Raw genomic sequence first — 15,417 nt, 5'->3', positions numbered from 1 at the left:
TATATATATATTTTTTTTTATAGATGAGTACTGTCTTATATATAATCTTTAAGTTAAGAATAAAGTTAATTGGGAAAAAAACATAATTCAAGCCCATTTCAAGGCTCATGTGTAGGTTTACATCGCTGTTTACATCCCTGTGCCCCTGGGGATGACAAAACACTGCAATGGAGTGAAATGACAGCCCCAAAGAGTTGTGTTTCCTCCAATCAACGATCTTGATCCATAACACATATAATATTCGTGACAGTATATAAAAGAGTCACCATAGGCCAGGGCAGGAGGCATTTAAGGTAAGAAGGGGTCTGAGTAAATTATAAACATCTATAAATCTTGGTTTAGGCACAGACCATATCATTTATACTGCAGATGACATATTGTGCTTTACAGAACTCATTTGTGTAGTTTTTAATTTTTAGGGGGAGACAAAAATAAGTGTTATTTGGTAGTGCAGCAACAGAGAAAATATATCTTGTTACATGTATTTGACTAAAGGTGTTATGTCTTTGCTTATATTCAATCAAAACTGTAATATATAATTGTTGTGTATTTGTATATTCTGTATGACTTGGTTTTGAGGTTTAAATTTGGTTTTTAATCCCAGATTTCAATCCGGTCTCAGACGTTTGGACCCCACTGCATATTATCTTATTATGTGGAGTGGAATATATCTATACTCTCTGTTTTATCATCTCAGGTTTGGAACATGAACTCCAGTGCTGTCTTTGAGTATGGTAACTCCAGTTTACTCCTTCAGAATGGCATACCGCGGGACAGCTTCAGTGCCGCTCTCACAAAAAACATTGTGGCCATGCTTGTTTGGCTCACTCTCAGTGTCCTTAATTGCAGTATGGTGTCCACATTCCTCAAGCACAGATTCTTCTACGAAGATCCACGTTATGTCATGTTCATCTGCATGGTTATTAATGATGCTATTCAACTGACGCTGGTCACCGCCTTGTATGTGGTTAGTGTTGAAATGAAACATGGGGAAACGTGGCTCTTTGAACACTTAAGTCACACTTATAAATGTACGAATTTCAATGCATGAGAAAGCAAAATATATAACTAAGTTGCATTCATTTAAAAACAAGACAGCACAAACACAATTTCCAGTCTAATTGATATTAGTTAGGTTCTGATGACTGAGAAATGTACAAGTGTCATTTCTTTGCAGATGTAACTTTTTGTTTGCTTTTTTGTTATGTAATGCAATGAAGTACTGTATGCCTACACTTTTAAGTGTGGCTTAAGTGTCCAAATACATTTTGTGATCACCATAGGTAAATAGTTCTGACATTGTGTTGACCAAAATGGAAATTAGTAGTGTGGAAAACAAGTTGTACAATAATAATAGTACAACAAAAGTGATGAAACAGTTATAATGTTCTCCTCCTATTCCAGGTGAGTTATGCCTTCTCAAAGATCTTGGCATCTGCTTGCTGCCCCCTGATTATGACAGCTGTGACGACCACACGCTCCACGCCTCTTATCCTGGCCGGCATGGCCCTCGAGCGCTACATCTCCATCTGTTTCCCCCTCCACTACAGCCACTTCTGCACGGTGACACGATCCATGTGGATCATCGGGATTATCCTCGTTCTCAGCTTCATTCCCCCCTTTACAGATCTGATCATCACCGTGGCCAAACAGCCACCCTCATTCTTCCACACCTCCATTTTCTGCGACCAATATCTCCTATTCCAAGATCTCTCCATTTATTACAAGAACTGTGCGTTTGATAGTGTCTATTTCTCGTTTGTCTTCTTGACTTTACTCTATACATACTGTAAAATCATGTTGACTGCCCGTGCAGCTTCCACCGACCTGGCGTCTGCCAAGAAGGCCCGAAACACAGTGCTGCTCCATGGGGTCCAGTTGCTGCTGTGTTTGTTGGCGTTTGTTGTGCCTTCCATACAGGCTCCACTTATACAACTGTTTCCAATGTATGGTCTGGAAATCCGTTATGTTAATTTTCTTCTTGTGTACATTATCCCACGATTTCTCAGTCCTATGATATATGGGTTTAGGGATGAGAGGTTTTGCAAGTACTGGCTCAGATACTTTATCTCCAAAGTGTGGAGAGTAAAACCAGCCAGCCATTTCTCCCGAAAGCCAGGATGACATTGTGTTTATTTCTATACTCCTTTCTATGACTATTTCATTGCGACATGAATGTAATTTGTAGATGGCCTGGATTTCAAAAGGTGTTTATGTGCAGGAGATTTTTTTTTACTGTAATAAGCAGCAAGTGAGGTTATTGGAAGAGAGTGTTGATACAGAAAACGTTATATGATAAAGTTTGATTCACGAAAGAAAGCTGACAAATAAAATGGATAGGATTTTTCTCAGCATCATATTATAACCTTTTTTTTAGGATTTGCGCATTTCAGTTTCATAACAAATTTCCAGCGTGAAACGTTTACATGTTTCTATAAATAATTTGGGGGGGGGGGGGGGTGATGTAATTGCTTGTTTTGATTATTTGGGGGAGGGGGGGTTGTTATTTGTATTTGTATTGTCATTAAAGTTAATGATCTTGGGGCCTGGGTAGCTCAGAGAGTAAAGACGCTGACTACCACCCCTGGAGTCGCGAGTTCAAATCCAGGGTGTGCTGAGTGACTCCAGCCAGGTCTCCTAAGCAACCAAATTATCCCAGTTGCTAGGGAAGATAGAGTCACATAGGGTAACCTTCTCGTGGTTGCCATAATGTGTGGTTTTCGCTCTCGGTGGGGCACGTGGTGAGTTGTGCGTGGATACCGCGGAGAATAGCATGAAGCCTCTACACGCGCTACGTCTTCACGGTAACGCACTCAACAAGCCACGTGATAAGATGCGCGGACTGATGGTCTCAGACGCAGAGGCAACTGAGATTCATCCTCCGCCACCTGGATTGAGGTAAGTCACTACGCTACGAGAACTTAGAGTGCATTGGGAATTGGGCATTCCAAATTGGGGAGAAACGAAAAAAAATTTAATGATCTTGATTATAAATTATGGACATAAAAAATTATTTTTAGCATTTTTCATGTCTGTTGCTATTTGTTACTTTTCAATATACAAATGTAATTATATATGTGATTAAGGTTGTTCTTCCATAACTAGAGGCAAAATGCAAAACTATTAACATATCAGTCATGGTTTAGCGATGATATGTGCTCCAGGTTTAGCTGTGGTGCTCACATGGGAGATGCAGGTTCTATTCCAGCAGCCTGTGAATTGATTCCAAAAATAATCGATTTTTTCGATTCTGTGGTGTTAACTCAGCTCTTTTGTAGTCCGTCAGCCATCAGTAAATCTGCTCAGTTTTTTCATCTGTTTGTAGCAATTGCACAAGTCCATCAGACAGCAGCTTTACAGACTGACATCCATAGTCTGCAGATATTTTACTTTTGGATTTAATAAATGATAAAGTAAAATGCCAAATTTGTGACGGAAAATTGACATTCAATAACAACTTTCCTGATGTTACAACATCTGTCCACAACCAGGAGATGGCAAAGGAGGATCAACTTGCTCCCCAGATTACCTCAATAAATCGGTAGGTTAAAGTTAAAATGATTAAAATGGACTGCGCTCATAAAGCGAAGTCTAACGCTTCACTATTCAGTCTAGCACTGGACATTTTTAAAGTAATTTTCCCCCTCACATTTGACACAATTTTTACATACAAATTATTCAATGAAATCAAATGACTTTTAAAAACACTTTATGCCACTTTACAGATTAATCATTGAAGGTGTATAAGTTGTGCAAGAACCTGGATTTTTAAATAGCCAAAATCATCCAACTAAAGTGTATTGTTCGTACATTTTATTCAGTTTACAAATTAATGGACAATTACATACTAATATAAACCTTTTTCTAAACAAGAACAATTTATGGGGGGCCTGGGTAGCTTAGCGAGTACTGACGCTGACTATCACCCCTGGAGTCATGAGTTCGAATCCAGGGTGTGCTGAGTGACTCCAGTCAGGTCTCCTAAGCAACCAAATTGGCCCGGTTGCTAGGGAGGGTAGAGTCACATGGGGTAACCTCCTCTTGGTCACAAGTAGAGGTTCTCGCTCTCAATGGGGCACGTGGAAAGTTGTGCGTGGATCACGGAGAGTAGCATGATCCTTCACATGCTGTGAGTCTCCACAGTGTCATGCACAATGAGTCACGTGATAAGATGCGCGGACTGATGGTCTCAGAAGCAGAAGCAACTGAGACTTGTCCTCCGCCACCCAGATTGAGGTGAGTAACCGCACCACCACGAGGACCTACTATTTAGTGGGAATTGGGCATTCCAAATAAAAAAAAAAAAAAAAAAAAAAGAACAACTTATGAGTGGTAACAGGTAATTTCACTGTTTGCAAAATGGCGCTTTTAACATTATTTGTGGTAGTTCTTTGAAATACAGGTGCATGTGCCCAGCCAACCTTCCCTCAAATTCATATTATGGGATTGAAGCATCATGCAGGGATGTGCGTATAGGCACATATATTTTTAGAATAGACCTACTGTATATATAGAAAAGGTCTTTTGTCATTCATGCTATCATAAATAGTGCAAAGAGTGTTTTATATTGCGGTGTTTATTATGATATTTAACTTTACCTCCTTTTTTGGGGGCTGGGGTTGAAAAAGAATTAGCCTGGACATTTTTGAAATTGAACAGCCCTAATTTGAGCCTGTTTTGTGCCCTGATCCCATTTTCCTCCTTTCCTGTCTCTCATGGTCTCTACCCAATAATACAAAATAAAAAAAACCCTGAAAAGACTTGACAATGGTTATAGTAAAGAGTTTGTTGCATAACAGGATATATATATTTTTTAAAGTTGTCAACATAAATGAAAGCATAAGTACTTGTTTATCAAATTAATCACTGAGCGCCTTTACATGCACGTTCTTAATAAGCCGATAATCATGGTCATGTTAATGCATTAAACAGGTCATAAATGGCTTGAGAATAAACTGGTCGATTCTGATAGATTTTTGCTCATTACCCTGATTTCGTTAAGCATTAAAACACATTTACCGGCATTCTCACCGGCTTATCCAATGAGCAGAAGTGTTGTGCGCATGCCTCTTCACAGTTTGACGTGAAAAGCTGAGAAAAACCTGACGATTTCAAGTCTCATATAAACACGGTTTTCTTGTGTTGTCAGATTTTTTTGAATAAGCTGATTTATTTCTAAACGTTTTTTAGTAGTTATTGGTGTGCATGTGATTTTTGACATAAGGTCTCAACTCAAATCAAAGCCTAAACATTATATTATAACTAGGAGGCATATTTTGAATTGTATTCCTTTTAAACCTGGGGGAAGTCCCTCTCGCATGCACGCTTGTTTGCTGACTGCCCCCTCCTCTTCCTCGTCTCAAACCAGTATTTAAAACCATCAGTTTACATCTGGAGACAAACGAATCGGCTAAACAAAGTGAAATGGTAAGTTCTTTTTGAATATTTTGTATTTGAATTCATACTTATATTTTTGTATTCATAATAACATTTATTACATACCCTGCTAAAAGTGTATGCATTTTATCTTCAGATCAGAAGACAGAGATGGATCATTTTCATCTTTCTGCTTGATGGACTTCATCTGGAGCTGAGATAATTTGGAGTCAAACAAGAACAACTACAACTTCCAATAAAAGGAATTTCACACACACACACAACATTAGTCACTGAATGTTCACAAAGTCACAAGAAATTTTGATCGTCTTGCTGCTTCCCAATAGGAATATTTTCAAGATTACTACTGTGCATCAGTCACTGAATTTTACCTGAACACACAAGGGCAATGAACTCTACAATGTTTCAATATAGCACGCAAGACAAATATGCTGAAGCTTTTGCAAAGAATTTCACCGTTGTTCTTCTTGGACTCATGATTAACTCCATCAATGGAGTGTTTGTATTCATATTCTTTAGAAGTGCAATTTTCTACAATGATCCGAGATATATATTATATATTCATTTGGTTATCAATGATATGCTCATGGTTTTTATCACTGTAGTTCTTTTTGTGATGGCTTATGCATGGCAAAGGGTACCTGTTCCGTTTTGTATAACACTGTTAATAATAGCCTCAACAACTCATAAGAACACTCCACTGACTTTAGCTGGTATGGCTGTTGAGCGTTACATCGCCATCTGCAAACCACTGCATCACTCTCAGATTTGCACTGTGCACAGGACATACATCCTAATCTCTCTGATTTGGGGTGTCGGAGTTATACCTGGATTGGCCGACTTGGTTCTCATATCAGTTGTTCGTCCTTCATCTATTTTTACAACAAATGCTCTCTGTAGTTCAACTAACCTGTATAACACACAGTATCATGAAGAGCAGAGCAAATTTATGCATGGCATTTATACAGCTGTTGTGTGGGCAATTCTTGTATTCACATATTGTAGAGTGCTGGTTACAGCCAGAAAGGCCACCAGTGATAAATCTTCAGCTACAAAGACCCAGAACACCATTCTGTTACATGGAGTACAGCTAATGCTCTGTATGTTGTCCTACATTACTCCAGTTATAGACAAGATTTATGCCCCAATTATACTTGAATTCCGGTCAAGAATAACCTTCATCAATTATCTTCTAACAAACTTGCTACCACGACTACTTAGCCCCCTGATTTATGGTGTTCGGGATAAACATGTTTTGAAATATTTGAAAGGACTTTTTTCATGCAGATTAATTGTTGTAAATTTTGAACCATCCAAACAATGAACAAACAGTTAGCATCATATAAAACATTTGGTTAAAAAGAGTTTCTTTCTTGCTGTTTGTTTTCTTTGATGGTGTCTAGTAATAACACTCTCTGCAGACAACAAAGCTATTTTTTCTATACTGTATGCGCTTTATTATAAGACAATATATTATTACTGTTTTGCTTGTTTTGTATCAATTCTTGGGAGATTAGAATTTGGAAACAAGGTGTAAAAAGTGGTAAAAATCATTTTTCACATGTTTTTAGTTAAAAAAAAAATCTGCTTGCATTGTTGCATTGTCACAAATCCAGAGTTTATTTGAATTAAATAATCATAATACTGTGATTAAGCAGTTTTTTTTTTTTTATGGGTGTTCATGTGTGCTGCTAAAGAAAAGGATTAAAGATCCTAAAGCTTCCACAGAGCATTCTAGGTGATATTTATTATAAAACCATGGTTGGATTTGGTGTCCACTTTTGGCCCTTAAAGGGATAGTTTACCCAAAAAACTAATTCGGCCATCATTTACTTGCCCTTATGTTGTTCAAAACCCATATGACTTACTTCCATGGAAGTCTTTCAAACTGCCACTCCTGGTGTGCATCAATTGAAAGGCGTCTTTGAACACGTGAACCAACATTTTTAACACTTAGTTAAATACTTTTTAAATTACATGATTATTTAAATCACTACCCCTAGAATGCATATGTGGGTCCTAAATGACCCATATGGTGTTTAATGCATTTAACACTGGAATTGCTTTTGTAATACATTGATTGTTTCAGTTTCCATTTGTTATGTTATTAAATATAAAGTATGTTAAACACAACGTTTAAGTTCATATTTGTGAAGTATGCGAGTATAGCAAGTTGTCTTTTAGCTGATGCTTTTATACAAAGTGCATGACATTATACCTCTTACAGGAACAGTCCACATGGAGCAAGCTGAGGTTAGATGACTATTTCACAGCAAGGGCACAATGGTAATAGCTCCTTGACCACTTCTTAGTGTGTTTGAACATGCAACTTTTCCTTTTTCAGTATGTCTTACCACTCCGAACAACAAATATAGCAACAAAAATTTATATAGTAATTCTGTGCTGTAAAGTAAATATGGTTGTCTTTTTTCAAGTGTTTTGTAATATATATTTATATTACACTGTCACCCAAAAGTACTACTTAATTTTCAATGGGCGTAAAACTCTTCAGAATTGTATAAAAAGGTATATCAACCATTTAGAAATGTAAATTATAAATACAATTATAATAGTTAATTTTCCATGAATTTCTTCCAAAAATGTTTTTTTCTAACACTCCACTGACTTTGGCTGGTATTGCCATTGAGCATTACATTGCCATATGCAAACCACTGCATCACTCTCAGATTTGCTCTGTGCGCGGGACATACATCCTCATCTGTCTGATTTGGGGGGTTGGAGTTATACCTGGATTGGCTGATTTGATTATTTTGATTATCATTCTACTTGTTCATCCTATTTTTATAACAGGTGCTCTTTGTAGTGTCAAGTCAATTCATTTTTATTTGCATAGCGCTTTTCACAACACACATCGTTTCAAAGCAGAAAATCGTGCATTAACAAAAAACAAAAAAAAACTGTAATATCTATAAAATCTTAGAGTGATCACTGTGTAGTTTGATTAAATATGGTTGTAAATTGTGTATAAAAATTTAATAATAATTGTATTTAGAACCTCTGTGAGCAAGCTGAAGGCGACTGTGGCAAGGAACACAAAACTCCAGAAGATGTTGGTTAATGGAATAAAATAACCTTGGGAGAAACCAGGCTCACTGTGGGGCTAAACAACATGAATATAATGCCAATATTAGTTATTTGTGTGCAGTGCAAGTCATGGTTTAAAATGAGTAAATTAAGTAAGCATTTTGAAAAAAAATAAACAATTTTTTATTAACTTTAAGATTAATGAGTAATGTCTTTGAAGTCCATCCTGGATTAACTGCAGAAGTTCACATAGATGCATTGTCCTTTGTTAGTTGGCTGATGAAGGCTTTTGTTGGCAATTAATTATAGTCTATGCATTCCATTTCAAGACTGTAGTCCATCAATAGACAAATGTGATGCAGGCAGAGATCAATGAGGTGCATCGCAGTTCAACCGGCAGGTCATTTCGGTGAAGTTCGGTGGGGTCCATCCTAAGTACAAGGTTCAGGCAGTGGCATTTTAAGTATCTGATGTCTTTCAGTTGGAGTTGGCATCAGTTCATCCCCTGAAGTAAAAAGACTGAAGTGTTGTCTGGCTAGCACAGGCATCATTTGCACAGTTTGTCATCATCACTCAGCGACACATAGCAGTGGAGTCCGACACCAAGCAGGAACGGAGCTGAATCTGGGAGAATGTCGTGATCTATCATGTCGAAGGCAGCACTAAGATCTAAAAGCACTAGAAGAGAAATGCAGCCGCGATCAGATGATAAGAGCAAGTCATTTGTAACTCTGATAAGTGCAGTCTCTGTACTATGATGAGGCCTAAATCCTGACTGAAATTGTTTATACAGTATATTCCATTTCTCTGTAGAAATGAACATAGTTGGGAGGACACTAACTTTTCTAGTATTTTCAACATAACGGGAGATTTGAAATTGGTCTATAATTAGCCAATTCTCCAGGATCAAGCTGTAACTTCTTAATAAGCGGTTTGATAACTTCCATTCCATTTTAAAGTTTCTTGGGACATGTCCTAAGGATAGCGAGGAGTTAATAATATTAAGAAGAGGTTCTGATATTACAGGGAATATCTATTTTAAGAGCTTAGTTGGTATTGGATCTAACATACATGTTGTGGCTTTTGATTTTTTGATAAGTTTTGTTAGCTCTTCATGACCTATGACAGTGAAGGATTGAAGTTGCTCATGAGGAAAATTACGAGGCACTGTTTTTGAGGTGCTGTGACAGCTGATTGCATAGTTCCAATTTTATTTCTGATTATTTCAATTTTATCAGTAAAGAAATTCATGAAGTCATTATTATTGTGCTGCGACAGAATATCTGGTTCAATCGATGCTTTATTCCTAACCAATTTAGCCACAGTACTGAATAAACACCTTGGATTGTTGTGGTTATTTTCTATGAGTTTGATAAAATATGCTGACCTGGCAGCTTTTATTGCCTGTCTGTAGCTACAGACACTATCCTTCCATGCAACGTGAAATACCTCTCATTTTGTATTCTTTCACTTGCGCTCCATTTTCCGAGCTGCTCTCTTGAGAGCATGAGTGTGATCATTGTACCATGGTGTGGGGCTTTTTTCTTTAATTTTCTTTAATCGAAGGGGGGCGACACTATCAAGAGTGCTAGAGAAGACTGTATTTATATTTTCTGTTATTACATCAAGTTCTTCTAGACTTTTTGGCTTACTGAGTATGTGAGACAATTCTGGAAGATTATTAGTGAAGCTATCTTTAGTGGTCGAAAGAATAGTTCTTCCTGAATGATAGTGTGGTGTAGATTGAGTGACATTAATCGCAACAAACAAGAGACGAGGTAATGGTCTGAGATGTCATCGCTCTGCGGTAGAATTTTTATAGTATCAACATCAACTCCATATGACAGATTTAAATCTTGTGTATGATTATGCCGATGAGTTGGTCCTGTCACAGTTTGTCTGACTCCAAGAGAGCTGAGAATATCGATAAATGCTAAAGTCAGTGTGTCATTTTCATTATCTATGTGAATGTTGAAGTCACCATCAATTAGAGCTCTATCTACATTAACTACTTGATCTGATAGAAAATTTGCAAATTCACCAAGGAAACCAGAGTAAGGCCTGGGTGGTCTATATACTGTCGCAAGGGCAAAAGACGACAGAGATTTTTTATTTATATCTGACTGTGTCACATTAAGCATTATTAGTTCAAAAGACTTAGACTTATATCCTGTCCTCTGAGTAACACCAAATACTTCACTGTAAATTGTAGCAACACCTCCTCAACCCTTTAGACGATGCTCATGTTTATAATAATAACCTGGGGGAGTAGATTCATTTAAACTATAAATCATCGGGTTTAAGCCAGGTTTCAGAGCACATCCAAACTATGATCTGCAATAATTTCATTTACAATTAGTGCTTTGGTAGAACGAGATCTAATATTTAGTAGCCCTAACTTTATATGATGTTTATCTTCAAATTATTATTATTACTTATTATTATTTTTTTCAAGTTTGACCTTTTTTCTAAATTATTTAGTGAGAGTTTTGTGTTTGGTAGTTCAGGGAACAGACACAGTCTCTATATGATATGTAGGTGATACAAATGTGTAGCAAATGTGTATAACACACCATACCATCAATTACAGATCAAAGTTGTGCAAGTAATTTTTTCAGCTGTTGTGTGGCTAATTCTTGTATTCACATATTGTAGAGTGCTGCTTACAACCATAAAGGCTACCACTGATAAACCTTCAGCTAAAAAGGCCCAGAACACCATCCTGTTACATGGAGTACAACTAATGCTCTGTATGTTGTCCTACATTACACCTCTAATAGACAAGGCTCCATGTGAACTTGAACATCGGAAACAAATCGGGTTTGTCATTTATCTTCTACCAAACATAATACCACGACTTCTTCCATCATTTATGGTGTTCAGGATAAACATTTTTATAAACACATGAAAGGAATTGTTTCATGCAGGTTACTTATTATAAAGGACAAATCAACCAAACAACGAGCAAAAAAAATACATACATGTTGTTGCATTGTAATTGCATTTGAAGTATTTGCATTTAAGTACATTTGTAGTTACACTGTTAACTTTACCCCTACCCCTAACCCAACCCTTACCCCAAAAACTAACTCTAACCCCTAATCCTAAACCTAACCCTACACTTACTCCTAAACCTACCCGTACCTCAACCTCAGTAGCAGCAAATGTGGGAATTTTGCAGAACAACATGTAGTTACACAGTAAATACATAGTCTTGTATGTATTTAATGTCAGTACATAGTAGTTAAGGCCACCTAATATAAAGTGTGACCTTTAAAACAATCAAATTAATGTATGAATTATTCTTAATGTAAATGTACTGCACTTCTGTAGATTAATGGTTTACAACCCTGATGCATGTGTTACACTTGAGGCTTGCAAAATCAGGTTGCTTACAAAATCATTTCGAGGCAGCACACAAACTGATACAATGTAAATCTTGAAAGCACTGTTAGACACTTTAGATAAGTGTATATACAGTTTGTAAATGAATATATAGTATAGAAATTCACTATATACATAAAATATTTATATTTATAGCTTGAATATCTTTGTTATGAGAAATATTTCCACCTAGCTGGAAATTATGAAAAATAAAGGTAACTTCAGACCAAAAAAACAAACAAACATCAAATCACTAAAAAGTGCTTTGGTCCATAATAGAAAGTAAATCAGACTGATGGCAAGTAGGGGTAACACTGACCAGGAAAAAAAAAATAAAAAAATCTGTATACCAACAAAATAAATATCAAAACCTACACATATACTTTCCTGTTTTCCACCTGTCCTCATGCCGAGAACTGTTGTAGCACCAACTAGGCAGAGAGAGTGAGGTTAGTTACTTCACACCAAACAACAATCTGGCAAAGATACTGAGAACACGAAGGGCTTAAGAAGGGAGTGAATTAGAAGAGAACAGGTGTTGCTTGGCACGCTTATCAGTGGCATGATCAGCGTTTCCCCGCGAACAATCAATGTTCCCATGGAAATACGGATCATGCATGCCGCGCCTGCGAGACATGAGAGAGAGAAAATAAAACATACAAAACAAACCGGCAAACTCACCAGAGCCATGACAGTAAAAATGTTCCCCCAAAACAGATTTTTTTCTACGTACTTCAGATTTCCCACACAGAGAGAGGATGCTAATGTGAATGTGTGCACTGATAATGACAGTTCGAACTTGAATGAAAAGGAAAATATTCAGTGTTACACCTGTACTCTTTTACAACTGTACTCGGTCTACCCTACTGATGCAAGAGCATTGCAGTGACATTTAGTGCCTATTCACATAATTCTTTACTACGGTAACAGTCTTGTTGCATAAAAAACACATTGGTTGAGAAGTTGCTTTTGGTAGCGTGGGCAAGTAGGTAAGCTTTTTTTTTTATTATTATTATTGGAACCTACATTTTTATTTTTTATTTACAGGAGTTCAATCATGACAGAAAATTTAAAAAGCCAAAAAGTATCTGGTTTATTTGTCTACTTTTGAAACATTTCCACAGTAAATGACGTAAGAGATTAGAAGTAAGGAAAACGTGAGAAAATAAAGTCACCCCCGCAAAAACAGTGTGGGAGAGAGAAGTGAGTGAGGATATGGAGAGAGAAAAAACAACTGCTGTGCAGTGTAATAATACATTAAATACTCTTACCCCTTAAATGCAGTTCTGGGTCATTTTGACATGTTTAAACTTTTAATACCAATTTACATCAACTTAACTTTGTACTTTTAACTTTGTACCTGATGCACACTCCCAAAACTTGACCCACACACACCCACACCAACCCACCCGATACAAGCACACACAAACAAATGCACATACTATATACGTGAGTTGTCATTATATTATTATCCCAATATAAAAGCAATGCAAGTCAATGGAAACAAATGGGGATGAAGGGGAACAAATTCAACGAGCCGGGTCAGTTTGACCCGTTAATTACAGTGCTACAGTGTTACTGGATTGCCAACTGCAGAAGGATTCATTAAATCAGGTGGCACTGTCACAAGACTGCCAAATCACATTGCAAGAGAAGAATAAATACAAAAAGACAAGTACACGCAATACAGCACTTGGCACAGAATTTCTTGCGAACTTTGTCACATAAAAATACCAAGTGTTACAATACAAATCGAATGTTGACTTGACCAAATGAATCTGTTTCTCCCATGATTTTAGTTTTTAAATCTTCTCAGACAGAAAATCTACAACCTATTCCATCAAAATAACAGATTTTTTATTGCGCAACCTCTGAGAGGCACCACACTGATTTGCAAAACTGAATGTTTGACAGTTAAGACACAAATTCCTCACAGCTGATGGGTGGGTTTTAGCGTCTTACAGCAAATAATATTGCATATACTGAAAAATACAGAGAAACTATATCTCTATATTTTCACAGCCTGTTTGAATTACACTAAAGACGATTTAAGTCATTACATGATACTGTATATTGGCCTGTATTCTTTATTTCCATGTGATATTAAACTTCAACCCCTTTGCTTTGTTGCTCTTTTTGTTTTTGCCCCCCATATCAGTCTTGCCAGCATCTAATTACCCTTAGAGAGCAATTAAACAAATCTCTCTCACCCCTCCCCAATTTCCCCTCCCCTTGTTTTTTTTTTTTTTTTTTTAAACATCTCTACATTATGACTATATAAACTGGTCATTTTAACTTTTTGTAGCCAAAACAGGTCACATAGCAAGCTGGAAAGTTCTCTTTTTCAACAATCTCTTTCATTTTGTATTTATATTTATCATAACATATCACTCTTATATACTATGCCAAACATTTCGGCTTTTTATTTCCATATCAGATGAAACTTGAAGATTCTTCTGGATAAATAACAAACTTTTGAACATCTTCCTGCTTGATGCACTTTGGACAGTCAAACAACAACTACAAGAAAAGAAAATCTACTTTTGCAAGAAACGAGCCAGTGCAAAATAGCAATGAACTCTACAATGCTTCAGTATACCTTACGTTCTGCTGATGTTTTTGCCAAAAATTTCATCATTGTTCTTCTTGGGATTCTAATTACCTCTATCAATGGAGTATTTGTTTTCACCTTCTTTAGAAGTTCAATTTTCTACAATGATCCGAGATATATATTATATATTAATTTGGTTATAAATGATACGCTGATGGTTTGTATCACTGTTGTTCTTTTTGTGATGTCTTATGTATGGCAAAATTTTCCTGTACCTTTTTGTATAACACTGTTAATAATAGCCTCAGCAACTCATAAGAACACTCCACTGACTTTAGCTGGTATGGCTGTTGAGCGTTACATTGCCATCTGCAAACCACTGCATCACTCTCAGATTTGCACTGTGTGCAGGACGTACATCCTAATCTCTCTGATTTGGATTGTTGGAGTTATACCTGGATTGGCTGACTTGATTGTGCTTTTAATTGCTCGTCCTTTCAATATCTTTACAAAAGTTACTTTTTGTAGTGCAGCAATGTTGTATAACACACCGTACCATGAAGAACAGAGCAAAGCTATGAATGGCCTTTATTCATCTGCTGTATGGGTTATTCTTTTATTCACTTATTGTAGGGTGCTGGTTACAGCCAGAAAGGCCACTATTGATAAATTTTCAGCTACAAAGACCCAGAACACCATTCTGTTACATGGAATACAGCTAATGCTCTGTATGTTGTCCTACATTACTCCAGTTATAGACAAGATTTATGCCCCACTCATACCAGCTGATCGCACAAAACTGGTCTTTTTAAATTATCTTCTAACAAACTTAGTACCGCGACTACTTAGCCCCTTGATTTATGGTGTTCGGGATAAACATTTTTTAAAACACATGAAAGGACTATTTTCATGCATATTACATAAGGTTGTACCAACCAAACATTATCAGTTAAATACATTTGGTTGAAGTTTTTGTCATGCTATTTATTATTTTCTTAAAGGTATATTTCAGCCCAAAAATGGTCATTCTTGCAACATTT

The 15,417-nt window shown here is 36.7% G+C and overlaps 3 protein-coding genes and 1 pseudogene across 3 annotated transcripts; all 4 read left to right on the top strand.

The window, feature by feature from the left end:
• Nucleotides 1-775: 775 nt before the first annotated feature.
• LOC127446393 (odorant receptor 131-2-like) lies at nt 776-2,124 on the top strand. The gene is made up of 2 exons (XM_051707300.1): nt 776-967; nt 1,405-2,124. Exons 1-2 carry the CDS (start codon nt 812-814, stop codon nt 2,122-2,124), a joined length of 876 nt encoding a protein of 291 aa, XP_051563260.1. The 5' UTR covers nt 776-811.
• A 3,661-nt stretch (nt 2,125-5,785) lies between these two features.
• LOC127446301 (odorant receptor 131-2-like) lies at nt 5,786-6,721 on the top strand. Its single transcript, XM_051707110.1, has one exon. It carries the CDS (start codon nt 5,786-5,788, stop codon nt 6,719-6,721), a length of 936 nt encoding a protein of 311 aa, XP_051563070.1.
• Nucleotides 6,722-7,997: 1,276 nt separating this feature from the next.
• Nucleotides 7,998-11,796, top strand: LOC127446392 (odorant receptor 131-2-like; annotated as a pseudogene).
• A 2,594-nt stretch (nt 11,797-14,390) lies between these two features.
• Nucleotides 14,391-15,344, top strand: LOC127446391 (odorant receptor 131-2-like). Its single transcript, XM_051707297.1, has one exon. It carries the CDS (start codon nt 14,400-14,402, stop codon nt 15,342-15,344), a length of 945 nt encoding a protein of 314 aa, XP_051563257.1. The 5' UTR covers nt 14,391-14,399.
• Nucleotides 15,345-15,417: the final 73 nt, after the last annotated feature.

This window comes from Myxocyprinus asiaticus, chromosome 9 (genome assembly GCF_019703515.2).
Source record: "Myxocyprinus asiaticus isolate MX2 ecotype Aquarium Trade chromosome 9, UBuf_Myxa_2, whole genome shotgun sequence".
NCBI lineage: Eukaryota > Metazoa > Chordata > Actinopteri > Cypriniformes > Catostomidae > Myxocyprinus > Myxocyprinus asiaticus.
The sequence above is the reverse complement of the archived record's forward strand: the minus strand, read 5'-3'. Positions and strand labels throughout refer to the sequence as shown.

Bases quoted from the DNA above. Each gene is read 5' to 3' on its own strand.
- LOC127446391 (XM_051707297.1), top strand. From the start codon at position 14,400: ATGAACTCTACAATGCTTCAGTATACCTTACGTTCTGCTGATGTTTTT.
- LOC127446301 (XM_051707110.1), top strand. From the start codon at position 5,786: ATGAACTCTACAATGTTTCAATATAGCACGCAAGACAAATATGCTGAA.
- LOC127446393 (XM_051707300.1), top strand. From the start codon at position 812: ATGCTTGTTTGGCTCACTCTCAGTGTCCTTAATTGCAGTATGGTGTCC. The intron at 968-1,404 runs GTTAGTGTTGAA...CTCCTATTCCAG, and splicing joins TGGTCACCGCCTTGTATGTG to GTGAGTTATGCCTTCTCAAA.